General features: G+C 34.1%; 1 protein-coding gene across 1 annotated transcript in view; it reads right to left on the bottom strand.

Annotated features, from left to right (window-relative positions):
* Nucleotides 1-22,933, bottom strand: part of LOC117335915 (prolyl 3-hydroxylase 1-like) — a 65,020-nt gene extending 42,087 nt beyond the window's left edge. Inside the window, exon 1 of the mRNA XM_033896196.1 lies at nucleotides 22,451-22,933. Coding sequence (XP_033752087.1) covers nucleotides 22,451-22,927 — 477 coding nt within the window. The 5' untranslated portion in view covers nucleotides 22,928-22,933. The remainder of the gene's footprint in view (nucleotides 1-22,450) is intronic.
* Between the last annotated feature and the right edge of the window lie 2,546 nt (nucleotides 22,934-25,479).

Below are 25,479 nucleotides of genomic sequence, written 5' to 3'. Positions count from 1 at the left end.
ATATTACATGTAAGGTATGTTTAAAATTTATATAGTAACGTAATGTTACAATAGTTATATAGTAAGTAATGTTACAATATGTTATATAGTAAGTAATGTTACATATGTTTATCAAATGTATAAGTACTGTAATGTTACAATATGTTATACATAGTAACTGTAATGTTACAATATGTTATACATAGTAACTGTAATGTTACAATATGTTATATATAGTAACTGTAATGTTACAATATGTTATATATAGTAACTGTAATGTTACAATATGTCATATATAGTAACTGTAATGTTACAATATGTTATATAGTAACTGTAATGTTACAATATGTTATACATAGTAACTGTAATGTTACAATATGTTATATATAGTAACTGTAATGTTACAATATGTTATATACATAGTAACTGTAATGTTACAATATGTTATATATAGTAACTGTAATGTTACAATATGTTATATATAGTAACTGTAATGTTACAATATGCTATATATAGTAATGTTACAATATGTTATGTTATATATAGTAACTGTAATGTTACAATATGTTATATATAGTAACTGTAATGTTACAATATGATATATATAGTAACTGTAATGTTACAATATGTTATATATAGTAACTGTAATGTTACAATATGTATATAAAGTAACTGTAATGTTACAATATGTTATATATAGTAACTGTAATGTTACAATATGTATATAAAGTAACTGTAATGTTACAATATGTTATATATAGTAACTGTAATGTTACAATATGTTATATATAGTAACTGTAATGTTACAATATGTTATATATAGTAACTGTAATGTTACAATATGTTATATATAGTAACTGTAATGTTACAATATGATATATATAGTAACTGTAATGTTACAATATGTTATATATAGTAACTGTAATGTTACAATATGTTATATATAGTAACTGTAATGTTACAATATGTTATATATAGTAACTGTAATGTTACAATATGTTATATATAGAACTGGAATGTTACAATATGTTATATATAGTCAGTGTAATGTTACAATATGTTATATATAGTCAGTGTAATGTTACAATATGTTATATATAGTAACTGTAATGTTACAATATGTTATATAGTAACTGTAATGTTACAGTATGTTATATATAGTAACTGTAATGTTACAGTATGTTATATATAGTAACTGTAATGTTACAGTATGTTATATATAGTAACTGTTATGTTACAATATGTTATATATAGTCATGATCAGTGTAATGTTACAATATGTTATATATAATAACTGTAATGTTACAATGTCATATATATAGTAACTGTTATGTTACAATATGTTATATATAGTAACTGTAATGTTACAATATGTTATATATAGTCAGTGTAATGTTACAATATGTTATACATAGTAACTGTAATGTTACAATATGTCATATATAGTAACTGTAATGTTACAATATGTTATATATAGTAACTGTAATGTTACAATATGTTATATATAGTCAGTGTAATGTTACAATATGTTATACATAGTAACTGTAATGTTACAATATGTCATATATAGTAACTGTAATGTTACAATATGTTATATATAGTCATGATCAGTGTAATGTTACAATATGTTATATATAATAACTGTAATGTTACAATGTCATATATATAGTAACTGTTATGTTACAATATGTTATATATAGTAACTGTAATGTTACAATATGTTATATATAGTCAGTGTAATGTTACAATATGTTATACATAGTAACTGTAATGTTACAATATGTCATATATAGTAACTGTAATGTTACAATATGTTATATATAGTAACTGTAATGTTACAATATGTTAGTCAGTGTAATGTTACAATATGTTATACATAGTAACTGTAATGTTACAATATGTCATATATAGTAACTGTAATGTTACAATATGTTTATATAGTAACTGTAATGTTACAATATGTTATATATAGTAACTGTAATGTTACAATATGTTATATATAGTAACTGTTATGTTACAATATGTTATATATAGTCAGTGTAATGTTACAATATGTTATATATAGTAACTGTAATGTTACAATATGTTATATATAGTAACTGTAATGTTACAATATGTTATACATAGTAACTGTAATGTTACAATATGTTATATATAGTAACTGTAATGTTACAATATGTTATATATAGTCAGTGTAATGTTACAATATGTTATATATAGTCAGTGTAATGTTACAATATGTTATATATAGTAACTGTAATGTTACAATATGTTATATATAGTCAGTGTAATGTTACAATATGTTATATATAGTAACTGTAATGTTACAATATGTTATATATAGTAACTGTTATGTTACAATATGTTATATATAGTCAGTGTAATGTTACAATATGTTATATATAGTAACTGTAATGTTACAATATGTTATACATAGTAACTGTAATGTTACAATATGTCATATATAGTAACTGTAATGTTACAATATGTTATATATAGTAACTGTAATGTTACAATATGTTATATATAATAACTGTAATGTTACAATATGTTATATATAGTAACTGTAATGTTACAATATGTTATATATAGTCAGTGTAATGTTACAATATGTTATACATAGTAACTGTAATGTTACAATATGTCATATATAGTAACTGTTATGTTACAATATGTTATATATAGTAACTGTAATGTTACAATATGTTATACATAGTAACCGTAATGTTACAATATATTATACATAGTAACTGTAATGTTACAATATGTTATATATAGTAACTGTAATGTTATAATATGTTATATATAGTAACTGTAATGCTATATTATTTCCTTCTAATGATATATTGTGTGCTCAGCTAACGAGGATCTATTCAACTATTTTTAAGTAGATAACACTATTTAACAAAGGGAATCATAATATAAATCCTATGTTTCAGTACACTACCTATCAGAAATTAATAAAATATAAAAGTAAATCTACTTTCCACCAGTAACAATTACTGGGGCTGATGTTGATGTTTTCCTGTGGATATTTATAGGTCTACATGTGTGATTTTATCTCCCCCAGATTTACAGATCTGGGACCAGCTGCAGCACCAGCAGTGTGTGTTCTTGTATAAAATGTCCATGGAAATCAGGATCACTTTGACACACTTACTGGAACATTGAGTAGGACTTGTCGAAAGCAGTAATAGCCATATAACTGATCTCTCAAGCAGTGACAGTCATGGAGTATAACTGATCTCTCTAACAGTGACAGTCAGTATAACAAGTCTCTCAATGAGTGACAGTCAGTATAACTAGTCTCTCAAACAGTGACAGTCAGTATAACTAGTCTCTCAAACAGTGACAGTCAGTATAACTCATCTCTCTAACAGTGACAGTCAGTATAACTCATCTCTCAAACAGTGACAGTCAGTATAACTCATCTCTCAAGCAGTGACAGTCAGTATAACTCGTCTTTCACACAGTGACAGTCAGTATAACTCATCTCTCAAGCAGTGACAGTCAGTATAACTCATCTCTCAAACAGTGACAGTCAGTATAACTCATCTCTCAAGCAGTGACAGTCAGTATAACTCAAACAGTGACAGTCAGTATAACTAGTCTCTCAAACAGTGAGTCAGTATAACTCATCTCTCAAGCAGTGACAGTCAGTATAACTCATCTCTCTAACAGTGACAGTCAGTATAACTCGTCTCTCAAACAGTGACAGTCAGTATAACTCATCTCTCAAGCAGTGACAGTCAGTATAACTAGTCTCTCAAACAGTGACAGTCAGTATAACTCATCTCTCAAACAGTGACAGTCAGTATAACTCATCTCTCAAACAGTGACAGTCAGTATAACTAGTCTCTCAAGCAGTGACAGTCAGTATAACTCGTCTCTCAAACAGTGACAGTCAGTATAACTCATCTCTCAAACAGTGACAGTCAGTATAACTCATCTCTCAAACAGTGACAGTCAGTATAACTAGTCTCTCAAGCAGTGACAGTCAGTATAACTCATCTCTCAAACAGTGACAGTCAGTATAACTAGCCTCTCAAACAGTGACAGTCAGTATAACTCATCTCTCAAGCAGTGACAGTCAGTATAACTCATCTCTCAAGCAGTGACAGTCAGTATAACTAGTCTCTCAAACAGTGACAGTCAGTATAACTCATCTCTCAAGCAGTGACAGTCAGTATAACTCATCTCTCAAGCAGTGACAGTCAGTATAACTCATCTCTCAAACAGTGACAAGTCAGTATAACTCATCTCTCAAGCAGTGACAGTCAGTATAACTCATCTCTCAAGCAGTGACAGTCAGTATAACTCATCTCTCAAACAGTGACAGTCAGTATAACTAGCCTCTCAAACAGTGACAGTCAGTATAACTCATCTCTCAAGCAGTGACAGTCAGTATAACTCATCTCTCAAGCAGTGACAGTCAGTATAACTAGTCTCTCAAACAGTGACAGTCAGTATAACTCATCTCTCAAGCAGTGACAAGTCAGTATAACTCATCTCTCAAGCAGTGACAGTCAGTATAACTCATCTCTCAAGCAGTGACAGTCAGTATAACTCATCTCTCAAACAGTGACAGTCAGTATAACTCATCTCTCAAGCAGTGAGTCAGTATAACTAGTCTCTCAATCAGTGACAGTCAGTATAACTCATCTCTCAAACAGTGACAGTCAGTATAACTCATCTCTCAAACAGTGACAGTCAGTATAACTCATCTCTCTAACAGTGACAATCAGTATAACTCATCTCTCAAGCAGTGACAGTCAGTATAACTAGTCTCTCAAGCAGTGACAGTCAGTATAACTCATCTCTCAAGCAGTGACAGTCAGTATAACTAGTCTCTCAAGCAGTGACAGTCAGTATAACTCATCTCTCAAACAGTGACAGTCAGTATAACTAGTCTCTCAAACAGTGACAGTCAGTATAACTAGTCTCTCAAGCAGTGACAGTCAGTATAACTCATCTCTCAAGCAGTGACAGTCAGTATAACTCATCTCTCAAACAGTGACAGTCAGTATAACTGATATCTCAAGCAGTGACAGTCAGTATAACTGATATCTCAAACAGTGACAGTCGGTATAATTAACTCATCTCTCAAACAGTGACAGTCAGTATAACTCATCTCTCAAACAGTGACAGTCAGTATAACTCATCTCTCAAGCAGTGACAGTCAGTATAACTCATCTCTCAAACAGTGACAGTCAGTATAACTCATCTCTCAAGCAGTGAGTCAGTATAACTAGTCTCTCAATCAGTGACAGTCAGTATAACTCATCTCTCAAACAGTGACAGTCAGTATAACTCATCTCTCAAACAGTGACAGTCAGTATAACTCATCTCTCTAACAGTGACAATCAGTATAACTCATCTCTCAAGCAGTGACAGTCAGTATAACTAGTCTCTCAAGCAGTGACAGTCAGTATAACTCATCTCTCAAGCAGTGACAGTCAGTATAACTAGTCTCTCAAGCAGTGACAGTCAGTATAACTCATCTCTCAAGCAGTGACAGTCAGTATAACTCATCTCTCAAACAGTGACAGTCAGTATAACTGATATCTCAAGCAGTGACAGTCAGTATAACTGATATCTCAAACAGTGACAGTCGGTATAATTAACTCATCTCTCAAACAGTGACAGTCAGTATAACTCATCTCTCAAACAGTGACAGTCAGTATAACTAGTCTCTCAAGCAGTGACAGTCAGTATAACTCATCTCTCAAACAGTGACAGTCAGTATAACTTGTCTCTCAAGAAGTGACAGTCAGTATAACTCATCTCTCAAGCAGTGACAGTCAGTATAACTAGACTCTCAAGCAGTGACAGTCAGTATAACTCATCTCTCAAACAGTGACAGTCAGTATAACTCATCTCTCAAGCAGTGACAGTCAGTATAACTCATCTCTCAAACAGTGACAGTCAGTATAACTCATCTCTCAAGCAGTGAGTCAGTATAACTAGTCTCTCAATCAGTGACAGTCAGTATAACTCATCTCTCAAACAGTGACAGTCAGTATAACTCATCTCTCAAACAGTGACAGTCAGTATAACTCATCTCTCTAACAGTGACAATCAGTATAACTCATCTCTCAAGCAGTGACAGTCAGTATAACTAGTCTCTCAAGCAGTGACAGTCAGTATAACTCATCTCTCAAGCAGTGACAGTCAGTATAACTAGTCTCTCAAGCAGTGACAGTCAGTATAACTCATCTCTCAAGCAGTGACAGTCAGTATAACTCATCTCTCAAACAGTGACAGTCAGTATAACTGATATCTCAAGCAGTGACAGTCAGTATAACTGATATCTCAAACAGTGACAGTCGGTATAATTAACTCATCTCTCAAACAGTGACAGTCAGTATAACTCATCTCTCAAACAGTGACAGTCAGTATAACTAGTCTCTCAAGCAGTGACAGTCAGTATAACTCATCTCTCAAACAGTGACAGTCAGTATAACTAGTCTCTCAAACAGTGACAGTCAGTATAACTCATCTCTCAAACAGTGACAGTCAGTATAACTAGTCTCCCAAGCAGTGACAGTCTGCAGTTTAACCCTTTGCCACATGCAGGTTATAACACTTCAGCACTCTGTGCCAATAGTGCAAAGATACATTGTTGCAATGCAACATTATTGCGCTGACTGAAATATACATACACCATCTCAATGGCGGTTTTTGAGAAATTAAGCTTTGTTTTGATTAATTTTTCTAAACCTAATTTTGAAAGTGAAATAGTTGTTTTAGACATTTTTAGTAAGTTACAATTATGTTCAGAATTTCTTAAATTTTAATTCTGTGCTATTTTCTTTATAAAACCAACAACACATAACCACGAAATCAGCTGTATACAAACAGAACAGAAAAATTTCAAAATATTTTGACAATGTAATTTATAATTCATTGAATTCCTGTACATGAAATGATTCAACATTAACTCCCAAATGAAACAAACTGAATTTTCAAAGTTTTCACAAGAATATTTCAACAGTTCAGGCTTAAGCCTAGAATATTTTATATCCGATGTCGCGACGAAGGAATGTGTATCCGACCATTTTGGGTCAAATCTACCTTCGTTTTTCAAATGCCGGCGAGCGTAGTTATTAGTGTGTCGAGCTATGGTGGAAACTGATTCTCATTGAAGAAAAGGTAGAAATAATCAATGGGACTTGCAGTTCAACATCAAAAGTTTCTGGAAGTTCTGGCCCCGTTTCCCTAACAAAATCATTTACTGTGATCGGCAAAAAATCTCTGTCAACATTACCTAATGGCGGCGGTACAACTAGTCGCCGTTCGTCCTCATTTTCGGACTCGTTATCTGTTGACAGTTCATTTAGAACATCGTTAAGATCAATATCTGACTCAATGTATTCAGGTCCAAAGCCATCGAACTCTAAATTATCATCATCGTCGTCAAAAATGTCGCGCAAAATCGTAGCCACAGCCGCCATCACGCCTCGTTGTTGTCACACTTTTCTACACTCATGACTCACACTTTCTAGGTTAATTTATTCAAAAACTTTCGTATGAATGACGTGTACAAATCTGATTGGTCGATGCATTGATATCTTCTTAAAATAGTATCAGGGATTTCCAGATAGGTGTCGCTCTCAATCACGGGATTTTCCATGTCTACGTTTACCGAACCGGCATGGCGTCGAGAGGCGCTTACATTGAGATAACGTAGAGGCGTCGAGAAGCGCTTACATGGAGATAATGCAGAGGCGTCCAGAGGCGCTTACATGTGGCAAGGGGTAAAGGCGTCCAGAGGCGCTTACATGTGGCAAAGGGTTAAGTGATTTCTTTAACAGCGATTGAGTATAGCTTAAATAACAGACCCATGTTAGATTCTACAAATCTCAAACAGCAACAGCTATTTCAATTTTCTACCAATTTCAATCTGCTTTGAAAAATCAGTTGACTCCACAGTTAATGCCAATTCATTATAAAGAGTATCCTCTCAATCACAAATTTATAGATATTTAAACCAACGGGCATGAATTCTACACTACAGTCTACTAACGAGTTACAACAGCAGCCGTATTATTTTTCAGCCCAGCAGTAAGCTGGTCAGCAGACCTTCATGTTTGTATATATATCACAGATACCATAAACCCTCCCAGAACAGGGCCACAGGATACATCTCCTAAACAACAGTAGATTTATGTCATCCCTTTAATTTTTTCCTACTTATTAAGATGTCTGAGAGGAGCAGATGCCTCTTCAATTAAAACCTCTACAGTACTAATAATATATAGCTTCCTCTTCCCCTACACACAGAGAAAAGTCACTGAGAAACAGCACCACAAAAATGGGTCAAATTTATCTGAGAAATTCTGTCAAATTTTTTGTATCATTATTATAATACATCAGCCAATGAATCCACTGATTAACACTGACTCGACAGAATATTGTCTTGATACTATAGTGAATATTACTGACTCGAGTCTGTTTAATTAGCACATCACATGACAGAATACTGACTCGATACTATAGTGAATATTACTGACTCTAGTCTGATTAATTAGCACATCACATGACAGAATATTGACTCAATACTATATAGTGAATATTACTGACTCGAGTCTGATTAATTAGTACATCATATGACAGAATATTGACTCGATACTATAGTGAATATTACTGACTCAAGTCCGATTAATTAGCACATCACATGACAGAATACTGACTCGATACTATAGTGAATATTACTGACTCGAGTCTGATTAATTGCACACGTACATCACATAACAGAATATTGACTCGATACTATAGTGAATATTACTGACTCGAGTCTGATTAATTGCACACGTACATCACATAACAGAATATTGACTCGATACTATAGTGAATATTACTGACTCGAGTCTGATTAATTGTACATCACAGGACAGAATACTGACTCGATACTATAGTGAATATTACTGACTCTAGTCTGATTAATTGTACATCACATGACAGAATCTTGACTCGATACTATAGTGAATATTACTGACTCAATAATGAAAATGGCTAATGCTGACAGGCCCTCTGGTGGTGAGTATTCAGTTGATATTATAATTGAAGTATGGTATCTACTTCATTTACTACATCCTTTAGAGGTTGCTATGGACTGATAGTCTCCAGATGGTCCCAATATTACTCTTGCCAACTTTTTCAACTGAAATACCAATAATTCATTCCCACCTCCACCTAAACCCCATCCCTATATACACTCACCCCCACCCCTCACAACTCCCATCCCTACACTCACCCTCACCCCTCACAACTCCCATCCCCACCCTCACAACTCCCATCCCCACCCTAACAACTCCCATCCCTATATACACTCACCCCCACCCCTCACAACTCCCATCCCTACACTCACCCCCACCCCTCACAACTCCCATCCCCACCCTAACAACCCCCATCCCTATATACACTCACCCCCACCCCTTACAACTCCCATCCCCACCCTCACAACTCCCATCCCCACCCTCACAACTCCCATCCCCACCCTAACAACTCCCATCCCTACACTCACCCCCACCCCTCACAACTCCCATCCCCACCCTCACAACTCCCACCCCCACCCTAACAACCCCCATCCCAACACACAATCCACCTATCTCCTTGACTAGCTGGCTGAAATATGAATTCTCCATTTAGGACAAATACATCATTGATAAACAAGATCAGAAGTAACCCAGTAAAGTACACAAATATCACCACATAATGCTATCCAACGACATGACCTTGACTTTTCTGTTACACTGCGACTTTAAAAGATGTCTTTTGTCGTTTCATCTGACAAGTTGACCTTGAGCGTCAGTCACACTGTTGCCTAAACAGACACAATGTTTTCTAGTTTTCTCCAGTTTTTCATTCTTTCATGTCCACACATTTTGCTGTGGATTGTAACATGCAGTGGCCAAAATTTTAATTAGGACCAAGACTTTGGGTTTTTATTTACAGGGTTGGATATTCTAACTTCTGCTGTATTTTATGCTGGCCTATATATCATAATGATTTTAAAAACAGAAGTTTACAAGTGGCTTGCTTACATCATCTACTGAAGAAAAGTGTAAACTAGATCAGCGGGACATGGAATCTTCTGGAACATGAGCATGTCGAGTCAGCATAAACAGTAAGTGTATTAAGTAACCACAATACAGTATATATAGGTGACACACCATATAAAATAGTGTATTAAGTAACCACAGTACAGTATATATAGGTGACACACCATATAAAATAGTGTATTAAGTAACCACAGTACAGTATATATAGGTGACATATCATATAAAATAGTGTATTAAGTATACCACAATACAGTATATATAGGTGACATATAAAATAGTGTATTAAGTAACCACAGTACAGTATATATAGGTGACACACCATATAAAATAGTGTATCAAGTAACCACAATACTGTATATATAGGTGACACACCATATAAAATAGTGTATTAAGTAACCACAGTACAGTATATATAGGTGACACACCATATAAAATAGTGTATCAAGTAACCACAGTACAGTATATATATAGGTGACACACCATATAAAATAGTGTATTAAGTAACCACAGTACAGTATATATAGGTGACACACCATATAAAATAGTGTATCAAGTAACCACAATACAGTATATATAGGTGACACACCATATAAAATAGTGTATTAAGTAACCACAGTACAGTATATATAGGTGACACACCATATAAAATAGTGTATTAAGTAACCACAATACAGTATATATAGGTGACACACCATATAAAATAGTGTATTAAGTAACCACAGTACAGTATATATAGGTGACACACCATATAAAATAGTGTATTAAGTAACCACAATACAGTATATATAGGTCACACGTCATATAAAATAACTGGATTGATTTTTTTTCATATTTTGCCTTTGTTACATCCATTCTGAGTTAAAACTCTGATAACAGTGTCATTAACAGGTTTGTATTCTGATGTTTCAGGGACGATTTATAAATACAGACATTACTGATGTATTATGTCAGCTATTAAGCAAAAAAAAAAAACAGAAATTTTGAATATTTTCCAAGTATGTGTTATAAATCAGTAATAATTGATCACCACAAACTGTCTGTCGAATATCATTCATAGTGTTATAATTATCTCACATTGGAATAAGATTTAAATTACCTATATATACTGAAACGAAAAAGAAACGCAACATGGGAAATTGTGATTAATTTTGTATTAAATATACATATCTGTATAAAAATCGCGGAAATAAACATGCACCCTGCCTAACACCCATACCAATCTTCAAAATCACCCAAGTGTGACTAGAGACCTATGCACTTCCGGCGCGGTAAAAACATCAAAAACCGTGCCTGTACAAACATATGCGTTCTTTTTTCATTCAAACCAGTATCAATTCATCACTAACATTGAGCCACATCATAGCCAATACTTTTGCAAACAATAATTCCTTTTACAATTATGCCACGGTTATCAAAGGTTGATAGAGGACTTGCTATAGCGATGCTTCTGGCAGGGAACACGCAACTTCACGTCGCTCGACAATTCAGAGTTCACAAATCGACTATTAGTCGATTAGTTTCACGTCTTAACGCAACAGGAAGAGTCGATGACCAGCCGAGATCAGGACGTCCACGCGTAACGTCGCGACGTCAAGACCGGGTTCTTAGGTTGGCACACCTGCGTAACAGGAGATTAACGGCCGCTGAAACGGCAAGGAATACGATTGGTAATCATAACCGTCGAATTCATCCCCAAACAGTGATCAACAGACTGCGTGAGGCTAATTTGCGTGCAAGGCGGCAGTACGTTGGTTTACCACTAACACCGCAACGTCGAGCACGTCGTATGCAATGGGCAACGGCACATATGCCCAGACGTTTTCCTATGAGACGTTGGAGGTCTATGCTCTTCACCGATGAATCTCGATTCACGTTATTTCGAGCAGATGGCCGTCAACGTGTGTACCGGCGTCGAGGCGAACGTTTTGCTGACGCCTGTGTTTTGGAACACGACCGATTTGGGGGTGGATCAGTTATGGTTTGGGCGGGAATCTCCCATGGTTTGAAGACGCCTTTGGTGATAGTCAATGGGAATTTAACGGCCGTACGCTATCGGGATGAGATACTTAGGCCCCATGTTGTGCCGTTTGTTAGGCAGCATCATCTAACCTTTCAGCAAGATAACGCGAGACCACACGTTGCAAGAGTCTGTAGAGACTTTCTTGCGACACAGAACATTGTTCCTATAGATTGGCCTCCATATAGCCCCGACCTGTCCCCAATCGAGCATTTGTGGGATGAATTAGACAGAAGAATTCGAAATCGCCGTAACCCCCCAAATACCCTCCCTCAGTTAGCAAATGCACTCGTCCAAGAATGGAATAACATTCCAATACGGAAATTCAATGCCCTGATGAACTCAATGCAACAAAGAATTAGAGATGTGATAACTGTTCGAGGAGGACACACACGATATTAGGGCACGGTTTCAAAACTGCTGCCATTTCAACTTGGATTCACGTAGGGTACTACCAATCATGACCTTCTAGCAAAGTGACCTGTTCTTAAAAATCTCTAAACATTTAAAGGATGTTACATCAATATTCAATATTAACTATTACATATGAAATTTAAACATAATGCTCACAAGTATTATTTTATTAAACCTACAATTTGAAGTTGCGTTTCTTTTTCGTTTCAGTATATAAAGTAAGTGGTTAGGTGGTATGATTTAATCCTCTCAACTTTCACTACAAAGTCCCTGTTAATTATCTAACAGTCTGATGAATACCAGTTATCAGGAGTTGCTAAAGTATAGTCTCCAACTCATTCAACACAACTTGATACCATGATTACAAAGCAAGTAACCAAGTTACAAAGAAATCATTCGAAAATTGTAGGATATCTCGGGACAAAAACCTGACATTGAAAAAAACAAAGGAGAACAAACTTTTGTAAAAAATAGTCGAATCACAATGCTGTTTGGGAAAACACAACATTTTATATCACGGTTATAAAGCCCACCAGGTTTCAAAGAAATTGGTTTAAAAATGTGTAAAAGTAAAGAGTATAAGGTCACCTTACTAGCTCAAACTAGGAATTTCCCTTTAGCCTAGTGGTAGCTATATATATAGCTATATAGGATGTTTGCCTTAAGAGCGAGAAGTCGCTAGTTCCGAGCCCCAGCGTATATGTAGACAGGGTATTTTTCATTGCTCCTTCCTTTTACAAATGTAAAGAGATCTTCAGACAAACAAAAGTTTACGTTCTATCATCTGCGATTGAGAATCTTTTAAAGTAAATTACACTAATGTCTTCTCTAATTTAACAATGGTGTAAATATAATTAGAAATGAAGACAACCCCTTGTGTGATCTAAAATAACATCCTTCAAAAACGACTTTTATCATATGACTGTAAAATGCAAACAATTACATGTAAAATAAGTTTGGACTAAAATTATAAGCAAGTATATTTCTTCGCAGAACTGTTTAATTAACTTACAGAAATATATTTTTTTTATTGCAAGTTAGTGCAAATGATTGAACATTCCTACATACAGGCCTCAACCTTCCAAATGTGTCTTAAATAGCTAGAAGATTAAACAAAATGTACTTTAAGTCATATTCATGTTTTTTTTTCTTTTCAATTTTTAAACAATGAACTTTGAAGCACATTTATGTAGTACATAATATATGAAATGAGCAAGATATCCAGAGTTACTTCCCTTTGCACATCACTCTGGGTTATCGGTCATGGATCTTACAGTAAATAAAAGAAATCTTTCTCTTAATTTGAACATGAATTGTGACCAATCAGATATGCACATACATGTGTACAGCTATCAGTAAACAGATTTCAGGTGTACAATCTGTGTGTAGACAGGATGATTAATCAATCTAACCACAATAACTCTAACACAAGTAACAGCCCACGGTTAAATCTTAAGTTTAGGCCTTTAAGGTGAAAGTTAGAATACTAAAACATGGGGCTCAAACGTATCCTCTCTTCCTGGTCTTCTGGCACAACCCAACTATTTTTTACATTATTGAAATACCCAGATTTGGATCTGACCTAACAACAAATTATTAGTGATAGTACAACAGCTGTGAAATTACTCTTAAGAAATGAAATACTACAATTTAATGTAAATAAAATAATTTAAATGCAGGAACTTCCTCCGTTGTCACAGAAAAAGTGGGCAGGTTTAGTCCATCTGTCGTCAGCATGTGAACATAGCTGTATAGTAGTAGGATAAACTTGACGCCAAAATAATTTTGAACAATAGATCACTCAGGATAAATGTTTGTATCGGACTGAATGTTGAACATAGATCACTGAGGGTAAATGTTTGTATCGGACTGAATGTTGAACAAAGATCACTCAGGATAAATGCTTGTATCAGACTGAATGTTGAGCATAGATCACTCAGGATAAATGTTTGTATCGGACTGAATGTTGAACATAGATCACTCGGGCTAAATGTTTGTATCGGACTGAATGTTGAACATAGATCACTCGGGCTAAATGTTTGTATCGGACTGAATGTTGAACATAGATCACTGAGGATAAATGTTTGTATAAGACTTAATGTTGAACATAGATCACTCAGGATAAATGTTTGTATCTGACTGAATGTTGAACATAGATCACTGAGGGTAAATGTTTGTATCAGACTTAATGTTGAACAAAGATCACTCAGGATAAATGTTTGTATCAGACTTAATGTTGAACATAGATCACTCAGGATAAATGCTTGTATCGGACTAAATGTTGAACATAGATCACTCAGGATAAATGTTTGTATCAGACTGAATGTTGAACATAGATCACTCAGGATAAATGCTTGTATCGGACTAAATGTTGAACATAGATCACTCAGGATAAATGTTTGTATCAGACTGAATGTTGAACATAGATCACTCGGGCTAAATGTTTGTATCGGACTAAATGTTGAACATAGATCACTCAGGATAAATGTTTGTATCAGACTTAATGTTGAACATAGATCACTCGGGATAAATGTTTGTATCGGACTTAATGTTGAACATAGATCACTCAGGATAAATGTTTGTATCAGACTTAATGTTGAACATAGATCACTCAGAATAAATGTTTGTATAAGACTTAATGTTGAACATAGATCACTCAGGATAAATGTTTGTATCGGACTAAATGTTGAACAAAGATCACTCAGGATAAATGCTTGTATCGGACTAAATGTTGAACATAGATCACTCAGGATAAATGTTTGTATCGGACTGAATGTTGAACATAGATCACTCAGGATAAATGCTTGTATCGGACTAAATGTTGAACATAGATCACTCAGGATAAATGTTTGTATCAGACTGAATGTTGAACATAGATCACTCGGGCTAAATGTTTGTATCGGACTAAATGTTGAACATAGATCACTCAGGATAAATGTTTGTATCAGACTTAATGTTGAACATAGATCACTCGGGATAAATGTTTGTATCTGACTTAATGTTGAACATAGATCACTCAGGATAAATGTTTGTATCAGACTTAATGTTGAACACAGATCACTCAGGATAAATGTTTGTATCAGACTTAATGTTGAACATAGATCACTCAGGATAAATGTTTGTATCAGACTTACCGTAGAACATAGATCACTCGGGATAAATGTTTGTATAAGACTTAATGTTGAACATAGATCACTCAGGATAAATGTTTGTATCAGACTTAATGTTGAACATAGATCACTCCGGATAAATGTTTGTATCAGACTTAATGTTGAACATCGATCACTCAGGATAAATGTTTGTATCAGACTTAATGTTGAACATAGATCACTCGGGATAAATGTTTGTATAAGACTTAATGTTGAACATAGATCACTCAGGATAAATGTTTGTATCAGACTTAATGTTGAACATAGATCACTCCGGATAAATGTTTGTATCAGACTTAATGTTGAACATCGATCACTCAGGATAAATGTTTGTATCGGACTTAATGTTGAACATAGATCACTAGGGATAAATGTTTGTATCTGACTAAATGTTGAACATAGATCACTCGGGATAAATGTTTGTATCAGACTTAATGTTGAACATAGATCACTCAGGATAAATGTTTGTATCGGACTTAATGTTGAACATAGATCACTCAGGATAAATGTTTGTATCGGACTAAATGTTGAACATAGATCACTCGGGATAAATGTTTGTATCAGACTTAATGTTGAACATAGATCACTCAGGATAAATGTTTCTATAAAACTTAATTTTGAACATAGATCACTCAGGATAAATGTTTGTATAAGACTTAATGTTGAACATAGATCACTCGGGATAAATGTTTGTATGTGACTTAATGTTGAATATAGATCACTCAGGATAAATGTTTGTATCAGACTTAATGTTGAACATAGATCACTCAGGATAAATGTTTGTATCGGACTTACCGTAGAACATAGATCACTCAGGATAAATGTTTGTATCAGACTAAATGTTGAACATAGATCACTCAGGATAAATGTTTGTATCTGACTTAATGTTGAACATAGATCACTCAGGATAAATGTTTGTATCAGACTTAATGTTGAACATAGATCACTCAGGATAAATGCTTGTATCGGACTAAATGTTGAACATAGATCACTCAGGATAAATGTTTGTATCAGACTGAATGTTGAACATAGATCACTCGGGCTAAATGTTTGTATCGGACTAAATGTTGAACATAGATCACTCAGGATAAATGTTTGTATCAGACTTAATGTTGAACATAGATCACTCGGGATAAATGTTTGTATCGGACTTAATGTTGAACATAGATCACTCAGGATAAATGTTTGTATCAGACTTAATGTTGAACATAGATCACTCAGAATAAATGTTTGTATAAGACTTAATGTTGAACATAGATCACTCAGGATAAATGTTTGTATCGGACTAAATGTTGAACAAAGATCACTCAGGATAAATGCTTGTATCGGACTAAATGTTGAACATAGATCACTCAGGATAAATGTTTGTATCGGACTGAATGTTGAACATAGATCACTCAGGATAAATGCTTGTATCGGACTAAATGTTGAACATAGATCACTCAGGATAAATGTTTGTATCAGACTGAATGTTGAACATAGATCACTCGGGCTAAATGTTTGTATCGGACTAAATGTTGAACATAGATCACTCAGGATAAATGTTTGTATCAGACTTAATGTTGAACATAGATCACTCGGGATAAATGTTTGTATCTGACTTAATGTTGAACATAGATCACTCAGGATAAATGTTTGTATCAGACTTAATGTTGAACACAGATCACTCAGGATAAATGTTTGTATCAGACTTAATGTTGAACATAGATCACTCAGGATAAATGTTTGTATCAGACTTACCGTAGAACATAGATCACTCGGGATAAATGTTTGTATAAGACTTAATGTTGAACATAGATCACTCAGGATAAATGTTTGTATCAGACTTAATGTTGAACATAGATCACTCCGGATAAATGTTTGTATCAGACTTAATGTTGAACATCGATCACTCAGGATAAATGTTTGTATCAGACTTAATGTTGAACATAGATCACTCGGGATAAATGTTTGTATAAGACTTAATGTTGAACATAGATCACTCAGGATAAATGTTTGTATCAGACTTAATGTTGAACATAGATCACTCCGGATAAATGTTTGTATCAGACTTAATGTTGAACATCGATCACTCAGGATAAATGTTTGTATCGGACTTAATGTTGAACATAGATCACTAGGGATAAATGTTTGTATCTGACTAAATGTTGAACATAGATCACTCGGGATAAATGTTTGTATCAGACTTAATGTTGAACATAGATCACTCAGGATAAATGTTTGTATCGGACTTAATGTTGAACATAGATCACTCAGGATAAATGTTTGTATCGGACTAAATGTTGAACATAGATCACTCGGGATAAATGTTTGTATCAGACTTAATGTTGAACATAGATCACTCAGGATAAATGTTTCTATAAAACTTAATTTTGAACATAGATCACTCAGGATAAATGTTTGTATAAGACTTAATGTTGAACATAGATCACTCGGGATAAATGTTTGTATGTGACTTAATGTTGAATATAGATCACTCAGGATAAATGTTTGTATCAGACTTAATGTTGAACATAGATCACTCAGGATAAATGTTTGTATCGGACTTACCGTAGAACATAGATCACTCAGGATAAATGTTTGTATCAGACTAAATGTTGAACATAGATCACTCAGGATAAATGTTTGTATCTGACTTAATGTTGAACATAGATCACTCAGGATAAATGTTTGTATCAGACTTAATGTTGAACATAGATCACTCGGGCTAAATGTTTGTATCAGACTTAATGTTGAACATAGATCACTCAGGATAAATGTTGGTATCGGACTGAATGTTGAACATAGATCACTCAGGATAAATGTTTGTATCGGACTGAATGTTGAACATAGATCACTCGGGCTAAATGTTTGTATCGGACTGAATGTTGAACATAGATCACTCGGGCTAAATGTTTGTATCGGACTGAATGTTGAACATAGATCACTGAGGATAAATGTTTGTATAAGACTTAATGTTGAACATAGATCACTCAGGATAAATGTTTGTATCTGACTGAATGTTGAACATAGATCACTGAGGGTAAATGTTTGTATCAGACTTAATGTTGAACAAAGAACACTCAGGATAAATGTTTGTATCAGACTTAATGTTGAACATAGATCACTCAGGATAAATGCTTGTATCGGACTAAATGTTGAACATAGATCACTCAGGATAAATGTTTGTATCAGACTGAATGTTGAACATAGATCACTCAGGATAAATGCTTGTATCGGACTAAATGTTGAACATAGATCACTCAGGATAAATGTTTGTATCAGACTGAATGTTGAACATAGATCACTCGGGCTAAATGTTTGTATCGGACTAAATGTTGAACATAGATCACTCAGGATAAATGTTTGTATCAGACTTAATGTTGAACATAGATCACTCGGGATAAATGTTTGTATCGGACTTAATGTTGAACATAGATCACTCAGGATAAATGTTTGTATCAGACTTAATGTTGAACATAGATCACTCAGAATAAATGTTTGTATAAGACTTAATGTTGAACATAGATCACTCAGGATAAATGTTTGTATCGGACTAAATGTTGAACAAAGATCACTCAGGATAAATGCTTGTATCGGACTAAATGTTGAACATAGATCACTCAGGATAAATGTTTGTATCGGACTGAATGTTGAACATAGATCACTCAGGATAAATGCTTGTATCGGACTAAATGTTGAACATAGATCACTCAGGATAAATGTTTGTATCAGACTTAATGTTGAACATAGATCACTCGGGATAAATGTTTGTATCTGACTTAATGTTGAACATAGATCACTCAGGATAAATGTTTGTATCAGACTTAATGTTGAACACAGATCACTCAGGATAAATGTTTGTATCAGACTTAATGTTGAACATAGATCACTCAGGATAAATGTTTGTATCAGACTTACCGTAGAACATAGATCACTCAGGATAAATGTTTGTATAAGACTTAATGTTGAATATAGATCACTCAGGATAAATGTTTGTATCAGACTTAATGTTGAACATAGATCACTCCGGATAAATGTTTGTATCAGACTTAATGTTGAACATCGATCACTCAGGATAAATGTTTGTATCGGACTTAATGTTGAACATAGATCACTAGGGATAAATGTTTGTATCTGACTAAATGTTGAACATAGATCACTCGGGATAAATGTTTGTATCAGACTTAATGTTGAACATAGATCACTCAGGATAAATGTTTGTATCGGACTTAATGTTGAACATAGATCACTCAGGATAAATGTTTGTATCGGACTAAATGTTGAACATAGATCACTCGGGATAAATGTTTGTATCAGACTTAATGTTGAACATAGATCACTCAGGATAAATGTTTGTATAAGACTTAATTTTGAACATAGATCACTCAGGATAAATGTTTGTATAAGACTTAATGTTGAACATAGATCACTCGGGATAAATGTTTGTATCTGACTTAATGTTGAATATAGATCACTCAGGATAAATGTTTGTATCAGACTCAATGTTGAACATAGATCACTCAGGATAAATGTTTGTATCGGACTTACCGTAGAACATAGATCACTCAGGATAAATGTTTGTATCAGACTAAATGTTGAACATAGATCACTCAGGATAAATGTTTGTATCTGACTTAATGTTGAACATAGATCACTCCGGATAAATGTTTGTATCAGACTTAATGTTGAACATAGATCACTCGGGCTAAATGTTTGTATCAGACTTAATGTTGAACATAGATCACTCAGGATAAATGTTGGTATCGGACTGAATGTTGAACATAGATCACTCAGGATAAATGTTTGTATCGGACTTAATGTTGAACATAGATCACTCAGGATGAATGTTTGTATCTGACTTAATGTTGAACATAGATCATTCAGGATAAATGTTTGTATCGGACTTAATGTTGAACATAGATCACTCAGGATAAATGATTAGATCACTCAGGATAAATGTTTGTATCTGACTTAATGTTGAACATAGATCACTCGGGATAAATGTTTGTATCAGACTTAATAGATCACTCAGGATAAATGTTTGTATCAGACTTAATGTTGAACATAGATCACTCAGAATAAATGTTTGTATCAGACTTAATGAACATTGATATGGTTGTAAGTAAACCTTTTATTTTGGTATATATGAGATCATAAATCTAATGAAGCAGTTAACATTGGTAAATTATTCATGAATGCGTCACGTTTATGCTATTTACTTCGTGCTCCAATGGATCTATGATGTCATAAACTAAATAAAATACAAAGTTAATCTTAAGTTTAATGAGCGATACATCACCCACTCAAAACTTCTAGGTGGTATCACTTAGAAACGTCAGAATCTAGTTTTCTGTAAATATAAACACATCACTTACACAATTAAACGACTAAGTGATATCAGATCATATCACCTACAAATATGAAACTCCTAAGTGATATCACTAAATGGTAATAAATAATAAAACAATGCCCTGTATATTTCTTTATCCTGCAACTGCCACCGCATTCATTGTCGAAATACACCCACCATATATATTTTTGCTGTATACGGCAGTGACGGAAAACAGCTGTATTTTGGAATCTTAGCACGTGCGTCGTTTCGATAAGCCTACTTCCAAATGAAACATCGTTTAAAAGGCGAACATATTTGGATTATTTTTGATACTGTTTCACTTCAAAATGATTTTTTTTGATGACTGTTGCAGGATAAATAGAATACATGGTCAGTGTCTTAAAATATAAGCTGTATTTTTGGCTCAGGACAGAAAGACAAAAGTGGCTCTCCAAGGCTCGCCACTTTTGTCTTTCTTTACCCTCGCCAAAATACAGCTTATATTTTAAGACACTGACCATGCATGTATTCTCTATTGCATTTTTGCCAGTAAAATATAGAAATTTATCAAACTAATAAAACTTATATTCTCACTGCAGCAATGAGCAGTGGAAATATAAGATTTTGCAATGAAAATATAAGATTTTGCAGTGAAAATAGAAGTTTTGCAGTGAAAAGTTTTTCCTTTTTAACCAATTAGAGTGAACATTTGTCTTCACCTCATTGAAACTTGCTGATTTTTCAAGTCGAAGCGGAGGTAGATAAATTGGTTATTTTGCTGTATTTCTGAAATATTCTGACTATAGTTTTTCACAAAATGCTCACTTGACGCTAGCTACTCATGCACAGATTCTCCGATAACAGCAGAAAACGCTTAAATTATGCATGCTATATCAGTCCTTTCAAAATGGCACTGTCAAGGTGACGTCATTACTGATTTCCGCACTTTTCGACACAATTAATTTTTCTGGACATATTCATCATGAATCACTAACTCGATTCGTGGAATATTTCCAGAAGCCAATATTGTTATGACCTCATGAATGTTGAAAAAATAAATTTCATTCCTGAAGACAAATTATCATATGGTAGCGTCTAAAATTGCTTCTCTGCAGAATCTTTTTCAAAAAAGAGCTTTCAGCTTGTATTCACAGTTCAGTAATCAGGATGGGCACAGTAACATATAAGACAAACACTTTATTTCACAAATTAAGGACTTATTGGTTCTGTCTGTAGACTGACGCATATTATAAAATTGTGGTCACCTTAAATAGCACGTCTGTAAATGTGCACACCTGTTTCTTTTTAATAACACATATTTCATATGTTATTAGTGAATATATAATTATAATTCAATGAGAAAGAAAAGGTTGAAACAAAAATTTGATGTGAACACAAATTCAGCCTCTGTAACGAAGTGATGGGACTTGTGCAAGTCTATTAATTTTGGTCGCGACAGCGAGTAGAAATACGATATAAATAGTATAGAAGACAATTAAAAACACATATTTACCTTGTAATAACAAAACTGTAAGTAGCTGTATGCAAGACGATTTTCAAAATTCGTCAAAACATTTTTTGGAACTTTCTCAGGTCTTTCTCCAAAGATGGACTTTCTGCATCTTTTTATACAGTCCGACTCAAAAATTATTTGATCATAAAACTTCAAAAAACTCAAACTATTGTCTGTCTGTTTAACCGAACTTTCGAGGTCGCCGTTTTCAAAAGTTCTAAACTTTTTTCGACAGTTTATTCTACAGTCCAAGACTGTCTGTTTATAAAACTTGAAATCATCCTGAGCACGCTCCATGCTTCGAATGCATGTCTGCCAATCTTCCTGATTGTATGCTAGCATTCCTGCGGAAAATAGTTTATCGAATGTCATCTGTGGATCATCTGATAAACCGAAACATGTCGAAGATAGGATACATAACACATACACAGTCCAACAAGCACCATTGACACAACTTCTGAAACTTTCAACTGCCATCTTGAAACCTGTACTGTACACGTACCGGAGTTGTTTTTCTTGATTACAAGTGCTTCCGGCATAGGTTTGCCGGGGGCTGTCTCGAAAGTCAAAAGAGTGAAAATTTCGGAGCGCCAAATGGCTACAGCGGAGGATCCGTCGTCGCCCACTCGCCTGTCCGTCAACATTTGACCCTTTAATCTGATAAGAATATAAGCAACTGGGTATATCTGTATGGCCAGGACTTGATCTCACGATCAGAGATTTGATGTGTTTTTGAAATCTTGAGAGTCTTCTCAAATTACAAGTAGACTAGCTAGGATGGAGTGATGTGTAGACCATGTCGTTTCCTCATAAAAATAACCTTGATTCATTTGTTCCATTTTTTTTTTATAGATTTTGTAAATTTATTTTTTATTTAAGCTTTGATGTCTCTTTTTTTTTTGCTTCATTGGGGTATGAAAAAAATGTTTGCAAACTGTATGAATCCCTTACAAATTTTTTTTTTCATACCCCTATGAAACTTAAAAAATAATTGACATCAACGCTTATAATTAATTTTCGAAATTGATTTTCAAAATTAAAACATGTTTTATGTACAATTAAACCAGAGACATATATGTCTCTGATTAAACTGATATTTTAAGGGATTCTTTTTCACAAATCAATACGCAATATTACAGAGGTATGAAACAAAAAAAACAAAACACTTTGTCCAGCCCTTTTCATAATCTAGGTTATCGGGTATTGTTTGATGGACAGTCAAGATACCACACTTTTCACTTTAGTATGTGAACCGTTACATGGGTCAACTCGAGTGGAGAACAATTCATCTGCTTTACTATACTAATCAGTTATGTTTGATTTTATCATATCAAATGTTAGCCCGAGTTTCCTCTGGCCCTGACACCATGTCTGGTGTAGGGTGAGAATTCTCCGACACCGTGCCCTACACCAGACATGGTGTCAGGGCGAGAGAAAACTCGGGCTAATCAAATGTAGGAAACAGATTTTCATTTGTGCACAGAAAAAAATACCATGTCAATTTAATCCTCCTTTCTTTTCTGCAGAACTTTGTCCGAAACCCCCAAGAGTGTTTTATTCTGTTAAATGAATAATCGGAAACCATTAAACATCCTCTTATCTGATACTAGTTAATATGTGAAGTAAAAGGGGAGTGGTACATTGTGTTTAAATACAATTACGATATGATACAACATTGATGAGCGCATTACTGAATTCCTATAAATGACACCATCCTGCCCTGATTGGTTCTAGATGGATTGTTTATTTTGTCACTGCCTTGTGCCACAGCACTTGCCACGAATTCCAAACTATAAGCTTACGGTGATAAATGTATCGTACTACAGTAGAATATGGATCTTGGGTTGGGAATCTGTGATGAGCAGTGAAAATATAAGTTTTTTTTTGTTTTTGACAAATCAGAGTGAACCTTTGTATTCACCTCATTGAAACTTGCCGATTTTTCCAATCGAAGCGAAGATAGATAAATTGTTTTTTTTTGCTGTATTTCTGAAATATTCAGACTAGTTTTTGACAAAATAATCACTTGACGTTAGCTATTCATGCACAGATTCTCCTATTCTCACGAATTATGTTACTGATTCACGCACTTTTTGACACTATTAATTTTTCAATGTTTTTAATTTTGTTATTAAGCATATGAAATGCAATAAAAAGAAAATTGAATGGTTTCCCGTTAAATATAACATATAGTTTACTCGTATGACAGAATATTTCGATATTTTTCACTCGTGCTTCGCACTCATCAAAATATCGATATTTGTCATGCTCGTTATATTAAACGGGAAACCATTCAATATCCTTTATATATTTCACTGGCAAAAGTGTAATAATAATTATTATTTATGAGATGATGTTGTATGTCATAAATGTATGAGTATGTTAGATATAAAGTCGACAGGTGTAAAACAATACACGTGCCGTTACATAATGAGTCGAACCATTGATCTTCATTTTAATAACATACATTAACACTGTGTATCATCTCCAATGCATCGCCACCGGATATTGCATTAGCTGAGGCGATAAAGTTGAAGCGGGCGTCTTTGTTGATCGTAAGGTTTCATAGATTTTCCATATAAAGTATTGTTCTTGCAAGTTAATATTATGTGTGTGTATATATAAGAGTTCCACCTTTACTATGTATTAACGATAGAGCCTTGATTACAATCCAAATGTCGTTTTGACGAAAAAAATATATCGCCTAAAGCAATCGAAATGTCACTGGTGATCATGTTGTGTCATATAATCTGTGTCAAAATTAATCAGTGTGTGCTTTTTATTGACGGAAGACATTGTATATAACAATAATATTAACAGACGCAAGTTTGAAGCCTATCTGTGGCGTTTTAATTGAGATATTGTCAAAACAATTAAAAAGCCGGTGTACGGCAAATTTTCTCACTGACAGTAATTTGGTGTACGGCCTACTGCAGTTAGGGTATACGGCATATTGCTAGGTTCATTAATTAAACAAAAATATAACCACGTTTTTCTCTCACAACATCGGTGTTAAATGCCATGAAAAT

Source organism: Pecten maximus, chromosome 10 (genome assembly GCF_902652985.1).
Source record: "Pecten maximus chromosome 10, xPecMax1.1, whole genome shotgun sequence".
NCBI classification, from domain to species: domain Eukaryota; kingdom Metazoa; phylum Mollusca; class Bivalvia; order Pectinida; family Pectinidae; genus Pecten; species Pecten maximus.
This window is presented reverse-complemented; position numbering and strand designations above follow the sequence as displayed.